This window comes from Plecotus auritus (assembly GCF_963455305.1).
Source record: "Plecotus auritus genome assembly, chromosome: 7".
Classification (NCBI taxonomy): Eukaryota; Metazoa; Chordata; class Mammalia; order Chiroptera; family Vespertilionidae; genus Plecotus; species Plecotus auritus.
Genome location: NC_137774.1, coordinates 46,551,573 through 46,572,507, shown reverse-complemented (window position 1 = coordinate 46,572,507; position 20,935 = coordinate 46,551,573). Strand labels below are relative to the sequence as shown.

At 43.6% G+C, this 20,935-nt stretch overlaps 1 protein-coding gene across 6 annotated transcripts in view; it reads left to right on the top strand.

Annotated features, from left to right (window-relative positions):
• The window catches only part of STX8 (syntaxin 8), a 260,718-nt gene that overhangs the window by 161,824 nt on the left and 77,959 nt on the right, over positions 1 to 20,935 (top strand). For all 6 annotated transcript variants that reach the window (XM_080677315.1, XM_080677312.1, XM_080677317.1 and 3 more), the window contains one exon: positions 4,172 to 4,273. In XM_080677315.1, the coding sequence (XP_080533441.1) occupies positions 4,172 to 4,273 (102 nt within the window). The remainder of the gene's footprint in view (positions 1 to 4,171; positions 4,274 to 20,935) is intronic.

The window sequence follows — 20,935 nt, the reverse complement described above, 5'->3', positions numbered from 1 at the left end:
ATTTTCATTTCCCCATACAGATATCCAGTTGTCACAACATCATTTGTTGAAAAGACCTTTCTTTCCCTGTTTGACTGATTTTGTGATTGACAACTTTGTTGAGAATTAATGGAGTGCATCTGTAGGTGTGCGCGCGCGCACACACACACACACACACACACACACACAAGGTCTATCTCTGGATTCTGTTTTGTTCCATTGATCAATTTGTCTATACATATTCCAATACCACAGTATCTTGATTATTATATATTTATAACAAATCTTGAATTTTTTCTTTGTTAAGATTATTTTGGCAATTCTAAATCACTTGCATTCCATGCACATCTTAAATTGGCTTGCCAATTTCATTTTTAAAGCCTGCTAGAATTTTGATTGGAATTGCACTACATCTATAAATCAACTGAGGAGAATACACAGATAACTTTAAAATAGTGAGTCTTTCAATCCATGAACATGGTATAGCTCTCCATTTATTTAGGTCTTTGATTTCTCCCACAACGTTTTATAGTTTTCAGCATAGAGGTCTTGCACACTTTTTGTTAGATTTATTTCTAGTATTTGATGTAGTTTTGGGTGCTATTTTAAATGATACTGTTTTTCACTTTCATTTTTCAGTTGCTTGTCACTATTATATAGAAACACATTATGCTTTACAATTGATTTTGTGTCTGTGGACTTGTTAAATTAACTTAATATAGTGGTTTTATGATAGATTCCATTGAATACCCTATGTACAGTCATGTTAGGTATACATATTTACATCTTTCTTTTAAATCTTTTTGCCGTTTTTTTCCTCATTAAACAGTGTAGGACTTCTGATAAAATAGTCACCAGAGGTAATCAGAGCAGATGTCTTTGCCTGTTCCTGACCATAGAGAAAGTGTTCAGTGTTCACCATTAAGGGTGATGTTACCTCTAAGTTTTTCATAGCTGTCCTTCATCAGGTTGAAGCAGCTCCCTTTCCTATTTTGTTGAGATTTTGTGTCATGAATGAACACTGAATTTTGTCTAAGTCTTTTTATACATTATTGATATGATCAATCATATCAATAATTAGTCCAATCATTGATTTTTACACCTTTCTTCTTTTCTAATATATGTGTTTAAAGCAGTAAACTTCCCTCTCAGCACTGCTTTAGTTGCATTTCACACACTTTTATTTTGGATTGTCATTATCATTCAGTTCAAAACATTTTCTATGTTCTTTTGTGACTTGATTCTTATCCCATGGATTATTTACAGGCAGTTTCCTTATTATTCAGACACTGGGGATTTTCCCATTTTGTCACATGTGTTCTTTCATGATGATGAAAACGTCCTTTTTATATCTAGTCATACTCCTTGGCTTGAAGTCTGTCTGGTCTAATATTAATAAAACCATGCCAGCTTTCTCATGCAAACACTTTCTATGCTTTATATTTAAAGTGAATTTCTTATGAAAGCATATAATTGTGTTGTCTTTTTAAAAAATTTTACCTGACATTCTTTGTCTTTTCATTGAGCAGTTTGTCCATTTATATTTAACTGACCACTAATATAGTTGGGTTTAAGTCTGCCATCTAGGTATTTATAGTCTTTTAGTCCTGTCTACTCTTTGTTTCTCTGTACCTCCTTTTTGCCTTTTTTTGAGTGAATCACGCACTTTTAGTATTTATTTTTATTCCCTCTGTTAATATTTTTAAAGCAATAACTCAGTGGTGGTGGTGATAGTGGTAGGGGTATGTGCTTTGGTTTTCTTTAAAAAAATACTTAGAGCTTTGTAATTCAATATAATAGTCACTAGCCACATATGGCTATTTAAGTTTCAATTAATTGAAATATGAAAAAAATATGTCCCTGGCTATAGTATGGAGAATGGATTGAAAGGACCCAGGAGTAGAAACAGGAAGGTAAGTTAGGAATTGTCTCAGAAACAATGGAAAATTTTTGTGAGATACTAGTGATAGAGTTTAAGAGAGAAGGTAGGATTGAAAGATACTAGGGAGGGAGAATCAACTGGAGTGGCTAAAAAACAGAATGTCTAATGAAAGAGAAGGGGAAGGGAGAAGGTCAAGTAACTCCTAAGATTTCTATCTTGGTCAAGCAAAGGAATGATGGTGCCATTACGGGAGGGAAGCAATATTTGGGGGAACATGAAGAGTCTAGTTTTAGAGACCTTGAGAGTCAGAAGTTTGCAGGAATTTCAAGGTAGAGATAAGTAATAGGCAGTTGGCTATATGGGTCAAGAATTTTGGAGAGATAGAGCAGAAAATTTTCATGTTTTTAATATAAATATTGATGAAGTAAAAGGCATAAAAAATCACCACGGTAGTATTATAGAGTAAAAATAGAACTCTTGGGACTGCCAACATTTCAGAGTAAGAGAAAAACCTAGATAGAGCTTATAGATAGGCGAAAGGAAAAATGGGAGAGGGTATGTCATTGAATACAAGGGAATAGAGAGTTATGAATGAATATGAAAGATTGTATAGACAGATGCTATATAAATACTTGAAAACATGGCTTAGATTAGCTTTTTAAAGAAGCAACAAAGTGCTTTGAAATTGTTCAATGCTTTTATCTTTGAGACTTCATTTATTCCTTGCCTTTATCTTTCAGTATTTTATTTTTTAAAATATAATTTTATTGATTTCAGAGAGGAAGAGAGAGATAGAAACATCAATGATGAGAGAGAATCATTGATCGGCTGCCTCGTGCACGCCCCTCACTGGGGATCGAGCCCACAACCTGGGCATGTGCCCTTGACTGGACCCTTCAGTCTGCAGGGTGACGCTCTATCCACTGAACCAAACCAGCCAGGGCAGTATTTATTTTATCTTGGCTGTGTACCAGGTACTCTCCTGGGATGGGAGGCATAGAGATGAATAAAAGTTTCTGTCATAGTCTTTCTGTAAAAGAAAGACATGCGAAAAATAATTAGAATACACAAATCTAAAGGTCTATAAGTAAAAAGAAGTTGCCGGAAGCGCTGCAGGAGGCTGGCAGGAAGAACACCCACCCTTCCGCGAGCCTCTCACGTGCTCTTCTTTTTGCCGGGCTTGCTCTTTCTCTGCTTCTCCCAGGTGGCCTTCAAACTCAACTCAGCACTATTCCAGAAACCTCCTTTGACTTCCTTGTTTGTTTTATTCTTAAGAAAAGTGATGATGTGTATTGGACAACATATCTCTAAAGGAATCACTAAAAAAGAGAGGAAGAGAGGGAAGGAGGGAGGAAAAGAGAATCAAAATGGAAAAATAATATTTTCATTATAAAGAAAATTGGAACGCGAAAGAAAATATAAGGAAATTCACCCAGGGTCCTATCACCTAGAAATAAATAATCCAGATATATCCTTCTTGGTTTTTATATAAAAAGATAGTTTGAAATATTTTTACATAATTAGGATCATACTGTATATATGCTATCTTAAATGTTAAGTGCTTAATTTCACTTTTAAAATATTAGTGTTAAAAATAAAAAGACAAACCACATAAAGGATTCTTTATGAGAGAGTAATTACCAAAAAATACATCTAACATTTCATAAAATATTGAAGCTTTGGTGATTTTATAAAGCTATACGTTACTATATACTTTACTTTTTAACAGCTTAATAGGGCTCTGCTGTGAGTGATGAAGAATAGCACCTTCAGTTTCTTTTCCCCTCCCCCAGTGCATCCTGGTTTCCAGTGGTAATTGCATCTCCTTTCTGTAACCTAATCCATGCATCTGTTTATTCTCTGCTCAGTATTCAAATGGATGCCGTTCTCACCATCCTCTGTGCCATGGTCTCTGGTTTCTCCATTCTTAGTGACTAGATTTCACCATCAAGCAGGTCTCTTAGGAAGGACCCCAGTTGTCCCTGAAGTCTTCCTGCACTGTCTGTCTGTCACCTTGAGCACTTGAATGACCACTTGGCTGCCGTACAGTCTTGGGTCATGCATCCTTTTCCCTGAACTTGTGACGTGACTCCTTTGTCTATTGTGTTAAACCAGGTTTTTCTTTACCACTCCAGTTTCCCCCCCTTTTTTTGAATCAATATGGCAGTTTTCAAAGAACACACATAAGTTTTTTCCTCTTCCCTGGCTGCACTGGGAGAATTATTCCTGGGAAGGCCACACAGCTCTGCTGCTTAGACGTGGCCAGGGCATTTTGGAGTATTAACCACCCATCTTTGTTTTCCTTTGTAGAGATCATTGATGACCTTGCCAACCTGGTTGAGAACACAGATGAGAGGCTCCGCACTGAAACTCGGCGTGTGACTCTGGTGGACAGAAAGTCAGCGTCTTGTGGTAAGCGAGGGTATAGTTAGGGTGCCACCTCACCCGTGTTCGGTCTCCTCTGCTTTGGCTTTCCCACGTTTATCTAATTACTGCAGGTTTGGCTGCGCTTCTAAAACGGCAGCCCCATCTGATGAGGCACAAACTGCTAACAGTTAACCCAGGTCTTGTTCAACTGAAATGAGTTGTTACGAGTTCAGGGGAAGTAAAATGTATTAATTTTTTATTTTATTATTTTATTTTTTTAAATATTTTTTTATATATTTTATTGATTTTTTACAGAGAGGAAGAGAGAAGGATAGAGAGTTAGAAACATCGATGAGAGAGAAACATCGATCAGCTGCCTCCTGCACACCCCCTACTGGGGATGTGCCTGCAACCAAGGTACATGCCCTTGACGGGAATCGAACCTGGGACCCTTGAGTCCACAGGCCGACGCTCTATCCACTGAGCCAAACCGGTCAGGGCGTATTAATTTTTTAAAATTTAAAAGAAGGAACCTTTCTGTGTGCTTATAGAAAAGAATTGCTTGGGAAGCTGTGTGACAGTGTGTGGATTGGTGGTGGTGGAGCTCTGGGTTTTCAAGGCAATCTCGTTCACTGCTGTGCCTTGTTTTAATTGAATCAAAGCTTAATTGTTGAAGGGAGAACTCCTGAGCAGATACAAGCCCAGCTTCTGAAGCTCAGGTGAGTTCAAATCCTGTATTTGGTGATGTTATCTTTGGCAATCATGTTACTTCTTAACTAGTGGCCTGGTGTACAAAATTCGTGCACATTAAAAGGGGATTAATTAGAGGAAATAATTTAATATTGCTATTTGCCCTTTCTCTATAATAGAAGTGTCAGAGATGAAAGAAAATTAGTAAAATGTATATGAAAACCTTCCTCCTGTCAGAGTCTGGGGCGCACCACGAGACCCAGAGTCAAGTCTCCGCCCACCCACATGCACCTAAAAATTGCATGAGACCCAGACCCGGCCGGCCCCCACCCCCATTGGGCTAGATCCAGACCTGGCCAGTCCCACCCTTGTCAAGCCCCGCCGGGTAGGGGACGTAGCCTCAGGTCCCCTGGCCCGGTGCCAGGATGGGGGGGCGTGGTCTGAGGTCCCCCAGACCAGACCGGAGTGGGGGACGTACCTTGACGTCCCCCGTCAAGTCCCGTCAGGTGGGGGCATGGCCTGAGATCCCCTGTCAAGCCCCGCTGGGTCGGGGGGCATGGCCTGAGGTCCCCCGTCAAGCTTTGCCAGGCAGGGGCATGCAGCCTCAGGTCCCCCGGCTGGCACTGGGAGGGGGGCACAGCCTCAGGACCCCCGTCAAGCCCCACCGGCAGGGGGGTGCAGCCTCAGGTCCCCCGTCAAGCCCCGCTGGGCAGGGGGCGCGGCCTGAGTTCCTCCAACCCAGCACTGGGGGTGCACCTTGAGGTCCCCCGTCAAGCCCCGCTGGGTGGGGAACACGGCCTGAGGTCCCCTGTCAAGCCCCGCCAGGCAGGGGGGCGCAGCCTCAGGTCCCCTGGCCCAGTGCTGGGGTAGGGGGGCACGACCTGAAGTCCCCTGTCAAGCCCCACCTAGTGAGGGGCACGACCTGAGGTCCCCCAGCCTGGTGCTGGGGCGGGGGGGAGCAGCCTGAGGTCCCCTAGCTCAGCACCAGGATCAGGAAGTGCACCTTGAGGTCCCCCATCAAGCCCCGCCGGGCAGGGGACATGGCCTCAGATCCCCTGGCCTGGCGCCGGGGCGGGGGTCATGGCCTGATGTCCCCCGGCCTGCCGCCAGGGCAGGGGGTGAGGCCTTGAGGTCCCCTGTCAAGCCCCGCAGGGTGGGGGCATGGCCTGAGGTCCCCCGGGCTGGTGCCAAGGTGGGAGGTGGGGCCTGAGGTCCCCTGTCAAGCCCTGCCGGGTGGGGAATGCAGCCTGAGGTTCCCTATTAAGCCCTATGGGGGTGGGGGAGGGTATAGCCTCAGGTCCCTGCTGATTGCTCGTTAAGGCTCCTTATGGGAACTTGGCTTCAGCTGTGGGTGCAGCCATCTTTGTGACGGAGTGATGGTCAATTAGCATATTCCCTCTTTATTAGATAGGATACCTTGTAAGTAAAATGGGGGTTCACATGCCAAGATGAGAGTCACTCGGAGTGATTTCAAGGCTGATTCCCAGCCCCCACTCCCAGAGGTTCTGACTGAGTAGGCGCAGGTCAGAGTTCAAGAGCGTTTGCTATGTAACAGGAATGCCAAGCAGTTCTGATTGCAGGTACTTGCTGTTCTGTGAGGTTCCGATGCAGCTTTCACGCTGTTTACATTACACGCAGCCTGCATCCCGTGCCTTGTCAGACCGAGGCCGGTGCTGATTTGTGGTGGGGGCAGTGGGAGCAATCATAGTGATTGTTGCCGGTGTTCCATCCCACAGAGGTGCACCAAGTTTATCAAGCTGATGCTTTTATTGTAAATAGAAATACAGCATGACAAACAACTATTGATTTGAGGACATGCTTAGCCTAACTTGTAGCCCTTTCATCGTGAAAAATATAACGGATCCCTCTGATCTACCTCGTTTTAGAGCAGAGACCTCTGTGCAAGGGTCACCTGAGGCTCCACCTTGAGAAGCATGGCCGTCCACCCCTGTGTTACTTGCTGGTTAAGCAGGAGTCTAGCACAGGCCAAGGCAGGACCAGGCAGCTAGCGACTCCACAGCCTCAGAAGAAGGGAAACTGAGGGGCTGACCTGCTTCCCTTTTATCACCTGTCCTGCTCCCCCCACCCCCAGTTCTCATCCAGCAGACACCAACACACTCTGTGCTTCTGTTCCTGAGGCATGAGTTCCTTTCTTCCTGCCAGAAGCCCAGCCTCCTCCACTGTGTCTCCCCAGCCTTCTCACATAACTTCTTCTCTGCACATGACCCTGAAACTTGGGAGGCAGAGAGATGTGGGTTCACTCACACCTGCCTCTCTTACCCTCTTCAATTTCTGTATAAACTTAATCCTGCTGAGCCTTGGTTTCCTCAGCTATAAAAATGTGGAAGATCTGATTATCAGAATTAAACTGTATAGAATCTGGAACGTGTGTGTAACGCTGCCCATCTTCCCTGAATTTCCCTGTTTATGTAGAGAGGCCCGAGAGCACAGTGGTAGCAGGCTCCAGAGCCAGAATGTGCATCCAGCTTTGCCGCTCACCAGCTGGATGGCCTGGGGGAAGCCCATGTTCACCTTTGCCTTGGGCTTCTCATCTTTGCAATGGGAATGAGAGGGTTGTTGTAAGAAATAAATGAATTAATATAGATAAAGATACAAGTTATAGCTCATATTGAGATAGAGGATACAGATACAGATATCTAGATATACTAGAGGCCCGATGCACAAAAATCGTGCAAGAGTAGGCCTTCCTTCCACCGGCCGCTGGCACCAACTTCCCTCTGGCACCCGGGACCTGGGCTTCCCTCACAGCCCCGGCTTCGTCTAGAAGGACGTCCAGAAGGATGTCCAGTCTAATTAGCATAGTATGCTTTTATTGTTATAGATAGCACTTAGAGCAGTGTTTGGCACATAGTAAGCAACGAGCAAGTATGAGGCATTATCATTATGTCTGAAGGAGGAAGACTCTTCCCAGTTGAGGGATAACTGTCCCCAGGTCTTTTTTTTTTATCTGATGAGCCATCATGTTGCTATTATTTTGGAATGAACATATTCATAGACAAGTCGATAAGTTTTGTATTTGCAATGTAGTGGCCTCAGTATACGCCATTCATAGAGTCACAATGAAGAACGTTACTTCTACTGTTGCCACCTTTTAAATTTATGGTATTACCTAGTGTTAGTTTTTATACCCAGAAATTTGCATAAAACCTTCTGAGCTGAACTCTGTTTCATTTTTTTAAATAGAAGAAACTTAGAGACTCCTAGAATTACTTAAATGCATGTTTATGTTTTTAAAACTTGGTATCTTAAAATATGTTAACTGTAAATTTATCTTATGCCTCATTTGTATTTAGTAATTTGTTATATAGTGGTTATCTAGTAGGTATATGTTATATTTAACATATATTATCTATAACAGAATTACATGTAGTGACTCAGAAGGGAGAGGCAACAGGACAGCAGTGTCACGTACTGAAAGAAGAAATTTCTTTATTCTTCCAATGGAAATAATTTAGAGATTTACTTCTCTTATCCCTTCAATTTTTTCCTAATGTTTACTTAGCAGCTCCATTAATGTTGTAGATCAACACCGAATAACTATCCCTCTACCATTTCTGGTGCCTGATACCTCTAAAGGAAAACGTACTGCACTTATATTTTTAAAGGAAATGTGTAATTATGTATGTGCTTGTTGACACGCAGTGCGAATTTTCCCACAATCCTGCAGGTTCAGCATGTGGCCTCTGGAGCTCTAGGGGGGTCAGACTTGTATTTATGACACCCAGCACTTAACTTCTGAGACTTCCATTGGTCAATATTAAGACTTTGAACACAAGGCATGTTGTGGGATTTGTTGAGTAGGTTTAGCAGCCCTTGGCAAAATTAGCCATACCTTTTATTTAAAAATTTTGTTTTATTGTGGTAAAATATACATACCGTAAATTGACCATTGCAGCTATTTACAGTGCTAAGCACATTGACATGGTTGTGCCAACATCACCCAGCATCGTCTCCAGAACTTTTCACCATCCCAAACTGGAACTCTATCCCCATTAAACACTTCCCATGGCCCCGGTCAATTACCATCCTACTCTCTGTCTCTATTCTAAGACCCTCTGTAAGTGAAATAACACAGTATTTATCCTTTGAATCTGGCTTATTTCACTGAGCATAATGTCTTCAATATTCCTCTACTTTGTAGCATGTGTCAGAATCTCCTTCCCCTTTTTCTAAAGCTGAATAATGTTCCATTGAATGTATATACTACATTTTGTTTGTCCATTTCTTTGTCAGTGGACTCTGACTATTGTGAATAATGCCACTGGGAACATGAGTGCACTAGTATTGGGTCAAGCCTTTATTCTGTGCATATACCCACAAGTGGAGTTGCTACATCAAATGGTGTTTCATTTTTCTGAGGAACCACCATAAGCTGACCTGTTGCATTGCTTCCAGCTTCTGAACTCTCAGGTACTGCCTAGGGTCTTATTTTCTTATCTGATAGAGCCCTTTTGCAGGCAGGAGTCAGGGACTTCCACAGCCCGAGAGGGGCAGGCAAGCAGAGTAAAAGTGAAGTCCCCAGGCTCACTCCAAACTGGAAATGTAATAGGAGATGATGATGATGATGATGATGATTGTGCCCCAAAGAGCTACACCCTAGGATAGAAATGTACTTGAAAGGAAACTTGCCTTTGAGAACTGTAGAGAAGGCAGCCTTGGCACTGAACACAATAGAAGAAAAACAAAGGAAAAACCTACATTTCCTGACAAGTGTGGCACAAAAGGCCCTCCTCTGGTTTGCACCCTGGGTATCCATACTCAGCATGGTCAGGAAACCTCATACCCTGAGTTTGGTTTGAGATGGACTCACCTGTAATAGCTCCAGGTACTTGGCAAAAAACAATGAAATGCCTCTCTGGAGAAAGGCCTATTTATATTCGGTCACTAGGATTCAACCAAAAAAAAAAAAAAATTTCCAGGGCAATGACCAGCACATAGTCAAAGATACCTAGGATACATGGAACAGATTAACATGAGCCAAGACCAGCAACAGACCACAGAAACCAGTCTGCACAGACTTGCAGTGCTCGATCATCAGACACGATTATAACATCAATTGTGCTTACCATATTTAAAGAAAGAAATGACAACCTTGAAAGGGTCTTCAGAGAAGAGACTATAAAGAGTGACATAGAACATTTGAAAAGGGACCAAGTAGAATGTCTAGAAATAAAAAATAACTGAAATTAAAAACTCACTGGACATATTGCATACCAGCTGAAGAGGGCAGCAACCAGAGAGATCAGAAAGGAATGAACCATAGCCCCTTTCCTTAATGCTGGCATTCACAAGAGGAGAGCCAGATACCATGGAAGTTCAATTATGGTCTTCTTAATAAGAAAGGCATTTGGGGGCAGGGGCTTGGTCCAGGAGACTGAAGACAGAGCAGGGAGTTAATCACCTGCTTTTCCCAAATGCAAGCCCAGATTAATCGTTTCACATGTAAACACATTCAGATACATAGATGATACTGTAAGCAAGAGAGATCTTAACAATTTGGGAGGTGGGGATCAAACAGCTCCCTCCTGTGTAACTCGCTGGCTGTTCACAGGGCACGCTATTCCTGTTTAACTGAGAGCAGCCGGCACATCGTTTTACTTAAGGGACTGCAAAAATAGGTTGCGAACCGTGAAATGATCTTTTGTTTCCCTTCCCTCAGCGTATCTTCCTTGCTGATCGGATACATCAGTCATAGATGCTTTTGCAGTGAGGAAATTTCTAGTTATATGTACAGACTGGATTGCAAGGGGCCACACAGAAGGGCCTGGTGATGAATTTGTTTGTTCAGTTGTTAACAAAGGATTCAAGCACCTCTTTGTGAACCTCTCGCTCGGAGCCCGGGCTTTAACATTTTTCCTGAGATTTTTGCATGTTTTTTTTTCCTCCCTTTTCTTCACCCACCCCTACCTCAATGATAGCATTAAGTAGAAAACAATATTGTCTTTTTCCAGCTTCTAAATGTAAATTAGACTGATATTTTCTGTTGGTACCTATGTGTATTTTCAGGTCCCTTACTTGTAGTGAGAACATCTGTGTAAAAGCAGGATCTTTGTAATTGCAGTTTAAATATTCAGTGTGCCTCGTTCTCATTAGAATTCAAAATAGAGCCCCGTCTGCGTCTGAGGGACAGGCAATTGTGAGGGGCCAGACGACGAGTCCTGAATGACTCAGGCTGAGGGACAGAGCTGCCTCCCAGCACACTGACTATTACGTAATGTTGTCTAAGCACGTTGATTGTGATTTTAGCAAGGTTTCAGCGATGTGGTTAGAAATCAGCCTTGCTTCCATTTGCATAAACACTTTCTCATCCTGGAACCATGCGTTTGCCTTCAGCTCCTGGGAGTGTGGTGTCTTAGGGAGCTGAGCAGGTCCGCGGTGAAGATGAGCACGGGAGGGTGTGGGCCTGCAGCCGGATGGACAGACCGGGCCATGGTTTGGGCTCTGCCACTTACAACTCAGCTTGAGCCGTTGGCCCTCGGTCTCAGCTCCTTCTCTATAACATTCGGGTAACAGTGACTAGTACCCGTGGTCATTCTGCAGACTCACGAGAACAAGTTGGTGGCATAGTGACTGGTTCTAGAGAGCCCTTAATAAAAGCCGGCTGTGTTAAAAATGGAAGTTGAATCGGTTGCCTAGCGCCGCCTCAGGAGGTAAGACTCAGAGGCTCCGTCTGAAGCAGCATACAAGGGCCTTTATGGAGAACAGTGACACCTTGAGTAAGTTATACCAGGATATTCTGGAGCGAGGAGGTTAGCAATGACTAGAAGCAGAGTTGATTAAAAAGCAACTGAGACTGGAATTTGGAATTTTGTAGCTGAAGCCCATTCCCCATCATGGAATTAGTGAGAGCCCCCCAGGGGCGCATGCGGGTGGTGATGGTGCTGCCTGGTTTGTATCTCACTGAACACACTTTCTCTTAGGTTAACTCCTGGGAGCCCAGTACAACATGGGTCGGAAACTGATCTCTAAGCAGCCTGGTGTGTTTAACTGACCTTAGAGACAGTTTAATCTTTCAAGGGATTATTTTTAAAACCCTTCCCCAAACATAAACAGTTCATCTGAAGGAAAAGAATAACCATGCAGTCTCTTTTATTTATCTTACTGTTTACCCAGAATATCCTTCTTGGCTATTGTTCCCTGCCTTTTCTTCTTTCTTCTGTTCTCCTTTGTTGAGATAATCTAGTTAAACCCCTCAGCTCCCTTTTCTTCCCATGCATGCGTGTCTGTGTTTCCTCATGTCCTCGCTCATTCAGTCTCTATGGAGAAGTGCCCAGTCCTCTGCCAATGCCTGTGTGCCCTCACAGCCATATTGTCCTCAAGCACCGTGCTCCCTCGCCCATTCACACATCCTTTCTTCTTCCTCCGTGCCAACACAGTCACGGGGCGCCATCCGAGTGTCCAGCATTGGGCGAGGTACCGGAGCTGAAAGGTACACGGGGCATAGTTCCTGCCCTCAGAGAACTTAGAGCAAATGGGAGGGACACTGGCAAAGCATTATTAGTATGGGGCGCAGGAGAAAAAGGGTCTACATCAGCCGAGGGGTCCAGAGGTTTCCAAGTGGACAGAACACTGGGCAGAGGTCTGAGGACTGAATAGAAGCTGCTTTTGGCAAAGGGTAAAACCAAAAGAAGCAGCGTCTGCAGTCTCGCTTAAAAGAGGGATGGAGGGACACACAAGGATGGAGGGAGAGAGGGAAGACAGAAGGGTCCAGGAAGTGCTGTGTAGAGGTCAGAGCATGAAGCAGGTGGCGTTAACATTGGTGACTCAGAGCACCGTGGAGGCCAGGCTGGAGCTGGTGGCAGAAGTGCCAGTGCTTTCTGTATGTCTCTCTAGAACATTTTGCAGTAAACCTGAATTACTTTTGTACTTAAAAAATAATTAAAATTTTAAGAAGAAGATACTTCTACTCAACATTTTGGTACTTCCTGTATTTTGCAAGAGTACAATAATGATGTATTTTTAAACCCCTCTTTTTTTTTAACGTTTTATTATAAACCTATTTCCTTTTATTTCCATTAGTGCTGTTCTATCAAGTGGCTGTACTATCATTGACTTGTTTGGGGGAGTTTAGATTATTTCCACATTTTTTCTTTATAAATAATGTTGCATTGCACACACAAAGCTTTTCCCCATATTTAGGAGTTTTTTCCTATCAGGATATTTTCAGAGACTGGAATTGGCTGTCTTATAAAAGGGGGGCCCTGATTAGAAGGTTGTTTGAGGTTCAGAGAAGTGACAGGAAGCGGAGGGCCAGGGGTCTGAGCAGCGTCCCTGAGGGGTCCCTGGGAATGCGAGGTCGGGGTGCCGCATCCAGAGCTGCTGAGTGAAGCCAGCGCCTCGGAGTGTGTCTGCTCCCCTGCTGGAGGAGGGGTGCCAGCATGGCCAGACCTGGCTGCCAGGGTGGGCAGAGGAGGAGTCTGGTCTCATTGGCATCCCGATGGGAAGCAACACATGGTCTCCTGCCAGGACTCACATGAGGGGAGCTCCTGCAACATGGAAATGGGGGTAGATCTGAACCACCAGGGAACAAATAAAACAAGTTGTCAGTTACAGATGGATTTCCCAAAGAGGGTGTGAGCAGTGGTAAGCCTTTTGATACACATTACCAAACTGCTTTCCAATAATGTATCAGAAACCACCCCCTACCTAAACTTATTAGCCACAGGTTCTTGCTGAAATATAGTGCCTCTCTGCTCTCACTCTCCTTGAATGACTCCTGGTATTAGAGGTGGTTCTATTAGAAATGGCTCCTCCTCGAGTTCTGAGGCACAGCACTCCCCGAGGTTTATCTACCCCTGCAGTGGCTTACTCCTTCCCTCCTTGGTCCTGCTCTTTGTTGAATGCCACGCCAGGCACTGAGGGTCAGACATTGGAGAAGACCTGGTGCCTGGCACTCAGCCCAAGAGGAGGGCAGCAAGCTCAGGGCAGTGCGAGAGGCTCTGCTAGTTGTGTGGAGGCGCTGGGGAAGCAACCTCCTGGGCCGCTCCAGCTCATTGTGGAAGGTCAAATAGAAACATCACGAAGGCAGGGGAGAAAATAGCATCTCAGGTGGTAGGAAGCACAGGTTTGAAGGAGGCTCTAAGGCAGGCAACAGTACTCGGTTTCTCAAACAACAAATAGGACTGGCTGGCTGGGCTCACGGTGCCTGCTGGGAGGCGTAGAAAATGAAGCTGGACAGCGAGGACCAGGTCTGGGAGAGCCATTGGAGCTAGTTCTCCCTTTGTCGCTCACCATGTTCTTTCTCTCCTGGTGAGGACAGGACCTGGGGCTTAGTCCTTGGCTCTTTTCCTCTTGATGCTTTTTCTCCAAGCTGCTTCATTGACTCTTGTATGACGTCATGAGCAACTACCAGTTCTGCATCTCAAGGTCTGTGTCTTCCTCTGCTTCCAGTCACTGTCTCTTGACTGTCCCCAGCATCCTCTCAATCCGTACATGTTCTTTGTAGACTCATTATCTCCATCCCAAAATAGGCTATCTCTTCTGTGCTTCCTATTTTTTCAGGATCAAACCTTCCTTCATCGCTTCAAATGCGTTCAGAGGCCAGACAGGAAGCCTTCAGGAATGAAGGGGGCCACTGTGGTGATCTCCAGTGGCACGCTAGTGAGACTGCACAGCAGGTTCCTTCCGGTGGGGATGAAGCCTAGAATTGCCAGACCATCTGTTTGTTTACTTTTTTAGGAGAAGCCTGAACTCTGGATCTTTAAGTAAAATCTCCCAATATTTTAATGCTGACAATAAATTAACATTTAAAAAAAATCTGTGTGGGCCAAATAACACATGTCACAGTGTACTACCTTGGGACCTCTTTCGTACACATCAGTCTAGGTAGCCTCTAGGCCTGTTTGAGACTAACTCTGAAAATATGTCTCTTCCCTCTTCGTCACTCTCTGTTCTTACCACTCTGTTTCTGGCTCTCGTCACATTTATGCAGCCATTAAAAATCATAATGAAAAGTCTATTTATTGGTACAGAGGAATGTGCATGATTGTAACCTTGATCATATTTACATAAACGGGCCCCCAGCTTATGAATTTGGTTTCTTAATGCAGCAGACATCTACCTGGATATCAGGATTACAAAGATAAATAAGATGAATCCCTTCCTTAGGTGCTGTTACTTTTTAAACAAGCCTTTTTCAATTGATTTAAACTGTCCCCCTCCACCCCCAGACATATCTGCTATATTTTAGAAAAATCACTTTTCTCCATCATGAAGATAATAGGTACCAGGTAGTGAAACCATATAGCATAAAACTCTTAGGAGGCCTGCTTCTGAAATCCGAGAGTATTGTGGCACTCCAGTGAATATATTGGAGTTGCTCAATTTTCATTTCAGGAGCTAAAAGGTACAACTCACAGACCTCTCCTCTTGGCGCCTTACATTCTCCCTCCCTCCTGGGCCCTGGAGTTGCTCATGAACTTCATATAATGTGTACCTGTCAAGTGTTTGTAGCCAGATATCTTTTATATGCGACCACATCACTGTTGTCAGCCTTGATTTTGAGTTCTTACTGTGGAAAAGCTAGTTTTTCTGCTAATAGCATTTATTTAGGGAGCAGTAATAGGAACAGTAAGTTCAATTGTTGATGCCTCAGCTTAATCCAGGCAAAACAAAACTTTTGAGAGAAGCAGAAAATTGGAAAACCTTTATTTAATGGAAGGTGATTGATAGGGGCTGACAGCCTCCCAGCCGTCACCGTGACCACCTCAGAGGCTCCACGCTCCTGTAATCTGTTATGAGGTATGACTTTTGCTATCATCAAGGGGGTCAGAAATGATCACAAAGTAGAATAATTTTTTGATTATTGTTTTTGCTTGGTGTGGTTTGGAAAGATAAGGTGTGATTTCCAAGAGTGGCTTATGTAGCTATGGAATAATAATTACACTGTATGGGCCTCAGTTGATGCTACTGCTGATGTACGTGTTTGTGCGTGTTTTCTGGTAATGTTTGTTCACCAGTGAATTCATCTGCTTTCACCCAGCCCCACGGGACCAGCAAGCACTGGTTGCATTTAGAAAGACTAGCAGGAGGCCTGAGACAGAGTATGCTTTGTGTATTCAAAGTATACATTACCTCTGCTATTTGTCTCCTGCTTATGGGGGAAGAGCACCCCATCACCGCTCAAGATATTTTGCCAACCCAACCTAATCCTTCAGGGGTTCAATATTACACTCAAGTGCTTCTCATTCATATATTGATTTTATTGTATATTTGTAAATTCAGATGAACTGAAGGATGGGATTCTGTTCTGACTGCAGTTGCCCAAACTGATAAGCCTGGGAGGGAAGTCATGATGTCTTTTTACATATAAAGTCAATAGCTTAGACTAGATGGTCTTTGAGATTCTATCCAACTCTCTCATCCTCCTTCCATACCCCTTTGAAGATAACTAGACACTCACGCCACCCTACACACACACACACCACCCACCCACCCACCCACCAGTAAATCAGATCTAGGTCAGACCTTTGTCAGTCTCTTCCTTTCACAGGGTGGCCAGCACCAGGTAAGATATGTGCAGAGATAAATCATACCTAAACAGACTTTTACCTTAAATGTTATGTATTGCTGTGTTGGTTGGAAAATGTTAAAGAAACACATATAATACGCTTTTACTCATCAGAACAAAACAAGAAAGATAGAAAGGGAAAAGGTTCTAATGGAAGGTATGAGAAAGTTTGGTGGTATGTAATCACTTACATGGGAAAAGAAAGGAATGGGGTTCTTGAGAGGAAGTCTTCAGTCCTTGTTCAGAAGTACTTGGTGGATAGAGATTCCTTATGCTTTCCTCTCAAGTAGGCATTATAGCTCTGGGGCAATTTTCAGTTACATTGTTGTTGTTTATTTGTTTAGTTTGTTAGTTACATTTTTAAAAGTGATCTGGTGGGTGATTTTTATCTTTTGAGAAAGTTCCCTAAAACTTAAGTTTTGGTAGAGATGTTCATGCCTCTCCCTCCTTAAAACTTATGACTATAAAATAGATTAAATGGACATGTAGTTGGTTTAGGGCAGTTTGCCGCTCTGTTGACTAATGAGTTTGCTGACCACTGGTTTAGGGTTATTAAACACCTAATTATCCACAAGTGGGTTATCTTCTTTGTGTTTTATCAAAACAAAAATTTAAATGTCAGGTCACCTTCCTGACTTTCTAGTGCTTGCTGTCCTGTTTGATAGGTCCTCCGGCCCAGCCAGTTACTGGTGTGTGCTCAGAGAACGAGACTGTTTTACTTTACTATTAGTTGTGATACCCAGCATTGCCCAGGAGAAACAGGCACCATTGATGGAGTTGGATAATGTCAACCGTTGGCGCCAATTCAGTGCCAACAGGAATCCCCAGTTTGTGGTGTGGGGAAGAAGGAAACTTTATTTATGCAGAACAGCTCAATTGTGATATAGCGAGGCTGTGAAAACAGCACGCATGTGCGGGGGCTGGACAGTGCCGGTCTGCTTTGTGCTGTGCTGCTCTGCTCCGCGCTGGATGGCTGCATTCTGTGCCAGTCTGCTCTGGGTCGGTACCGGCTCGCTTTGCTCCATGCTGGCCTGCTTAGCTCTGCTCTGGAAGACATCTTCGATGTTTCAACTCAGCCAGGGAAATGCATTCTTCAGTCTTCGGTGGGAAGGGAAAGTGTGCTCCTAGGGCCACGGGGGAGCTGGCTTATAGAGACAGAAGCCCCTGCCCCTCGTCCCTAATTGGTCTGTCTTCATGCAAATGAGGACTCCAAATTCTTGAAGTTTGATTGGTCCAGAAGGCACTTCCTGATTGGTCAGAATAGAGGCACTCTGGTTGTGTGGAGCTATGCATCTCCAGTTGGATGGAGGAAGCCTCAGTCCTATTGGTTGAACTAGGATTGCAGGAACTCCTTTATAAGGGCTGGCGCAGCCGGCAGGACACAGTGCGGGCAGGCAGCTCAGTGCAGGCTTTTCCTTGAAGTACAGTTTGCATGGGAGGCCCCTGTGTAGAAATGGCTGGAGGCTGTGTTTTTTAAAAATTTGAGCCCACTTAGCCTCCAGGAGCCCTTCTTAATAGGTATCTTCTTTCTTGGGGTTCACATAGAAACAAAATTAAAGAAGGAGTTATAACATTTTAGAAATTATAGCAATTAATACCTGGCAGTAGTCACTTCTAACTCTCTGCAAAGCCCCTCTGACAGCCACTGTTGTTGTTGCTTTGTCCGTAGTAAATCCCTGCTCCTACTACTGTTCACCAAGCCCCACGCTTCACTGAGATGCCCATGTGAGCAGCTGGTGCCCATGTGAGCAGCGGTTCAGTCGCAAAGCAGTACTTACAGTTCAGAGGGCCTGCCCTGGGACTTCTTTTTGATCCTAAGGACACAGATGCCCACTTGGAACTGCACATGTTTTAATAAAGCGGGAAGGGTTGGATAGTTTAAGGGAATTTGTAGTATTCAGGAAACAGATACTTCTCCTTTGCCAAACCCTTTGGAAATAGTGTGATGAGTCTTGTGGTAACTTTTAAAGAACGTGACTCTAGGCCTTGTTGCATTAATTAAAGTCTTTATCAGCCCTAGGGATCCATTAATCAGCTCCCACAGCCTCGCCGGGACTTGGTATTTATTTTTTTGACTCACCTTTCCTTTGTGTTTCAGAGCCAGGCAATGATAATAACTTTCATTCACTGAGCCAGCGTTAAATCCCTTAGAATAATTGATTTGGGGCTCGTTTTCCATCACTGTTGGGTTTTATCTGTCCATAAGTGTGAACACTGAGATCAATTTCTCTAGATTAGAAGCAAAATGATCTTTGTATGGGACTGGGTATCAAGTGGTCCGTGACGCACTCCCCTCCCTGTACTCCACCCCCCGCCTTGCCCCATGTATCTCACATACCTGCGCTGGGAGCTGACTGCACAGCGGGCGGCATCTCAGGGGCCCTGGCAGAGCAGGGGTCCAATGGTCCCCAATGACCTGCTTCCCCTGACTTGTGCTTCTAAGAGCCCTTTCCCTTTTTGAGACCTTAAGCAGTAATTCCTTTCACAATGACTCTTAGATTTCTGAAAAATCTCATTTAAAAAAATTACTGCAGAAATAGATCTAAAGTTTTTCATCATTGCGTTGCCATTTGTCTGGAATAGCCTCTTACCTTGTAAATACACAGAGAACTGGAAAGAAAACTGAAAATGGTCCCTTTATTTTATTTATTTATTTATTTATTTATTTTTAAATATATTTTATTGATTTTTTTTACATAAAGGAAGAGAGAGGGATAGAGAGTTAGAAACATCGATGAGAGAGAAACATCAGCTGCTTCCTGCACACCTCCTACTGGGGATGTGCCCGCAACCAAGGTACATGCCCTTGACCGGAATAAAACCTGGGACCTTTCAGTCCGTAGGCCGACGCTCTATCCACTGAGCCAAAGCAGTTAGGGCAGTCCCTTTATTTTTAAAAATATTTTACCTTTCCTTTTAAAAAAATTTCACCTGAGGATATATTTATTGATTTAGAGAGAGAGGAAGGAAGGGGAAGAGGGAGGGGAGGAAGAGAGAGAGACAGAGACAGAGACAGAGGAGGGGGGAGGGAGGGGAGGAGGGAGGGAGGGAGGGAGGGAATTATTAATGTGAGAGAGAAACATCAATCATACGCACCCCAACCAGGATCAAACCTGAAACCTAGGTATGTGCCCTCTCTGGGAATCGAAGCTTTTGGTGTTTGGGACAATGCTCCAACCAAGCCATCTGACCAGGGCGAAAATGGTCACTTAAATGAATTAATATGGTGGTGGCAGGAGCATGACAGTGTGAATATACTTAATGCCACTTAACTGTCCTCTTATAAATGGTTAAGGAGGTACATTTTATGTTGTATATTTTATTACAATAACCTGTTTTTTTCTAATTAAAAACTGAATAAATGCTTAGTGCTCTCCATTCCATGAAATTATGATAGAGTTAGGATAATATAATTTCGAAAATTCCTTGGCATCTTTAAAATAATGTGCCACATTGGTTCACACAACCATTTTTTACATGATGTGGTAACAGAATCTTAATATCTACTTGATTTTCCTAAATAACAAAAATGGCTTCAAAAACTAGAGCATGTATTACAAATAACTAAGAGTGAATTAAGCGTCATTGTTACTATATCTTATTCTTGCCATAGTTAACTGATCAATGATATAGTGTGTTCATACATCTAAATTATTGCCAATTTATTTTTGAAACCTGGAACGAAAGTTTCTTGCCTGGGATGTCTGATTTGCCGACTTCTCTACTCCTGTCACCAGTCCTCTGAGATTATACTTCTTAGGTAATTTCAGTAACATACTTGTTGTTAGGCAACAGACACAGTGACATTGAGTTTGTTTTATACTTTCTGTGCCTGCGAAAGGCTAACCTTCCAGTCCTTCCAAAACACGGCTATTCTTTGTGATCCAATTTTACATCTCCATCTACTTTTTCCACTCTGCCTTTCCTTCTTTTAAAAAAAAATATGTGATCTGGAACTGCTTCCTGTGGGTTTTCTCCTGACAGTAGTTTTTAAGCTGTGGCTTAGATTTTTGGTGGCATATGATGGCTCCTATCAATATAACACTTATTATGTGATTACGTTTAATTATTCCTCCTCCTTCCCTCCACCGACACCCCCCCCCCCCCCACACACACACACACAAAAGAGCTTCATCTGCCAGTTGCATAAATAAATGCTGGGCCTTAGGATATTTTCCAGGACAGAAGCCCTTCTAGTGTGTAAGTACGAAATAAACCTACTTGTAGCCACTTTGCAAAGCGGAGACTGGGCCTGTGCTCTAACCTGGTCTGTAAAAGGAGGGTACAGGGGGCCCCGCGGGATGGAGCTCTTTTTTACTCAGGGACCGCTTCTCATCCTCTCCAGGCTGAACATGATGTGACGTGTCTTTGGCAGATCAGAAGGTTTAGCTATTTAAAGGCATATGCAGGTTCTTTGGAACAAGAGAAATAAAATTACTACTACTTATACCAATAGGAACCCTCAAAATTAACCCGGTAGTTTTATT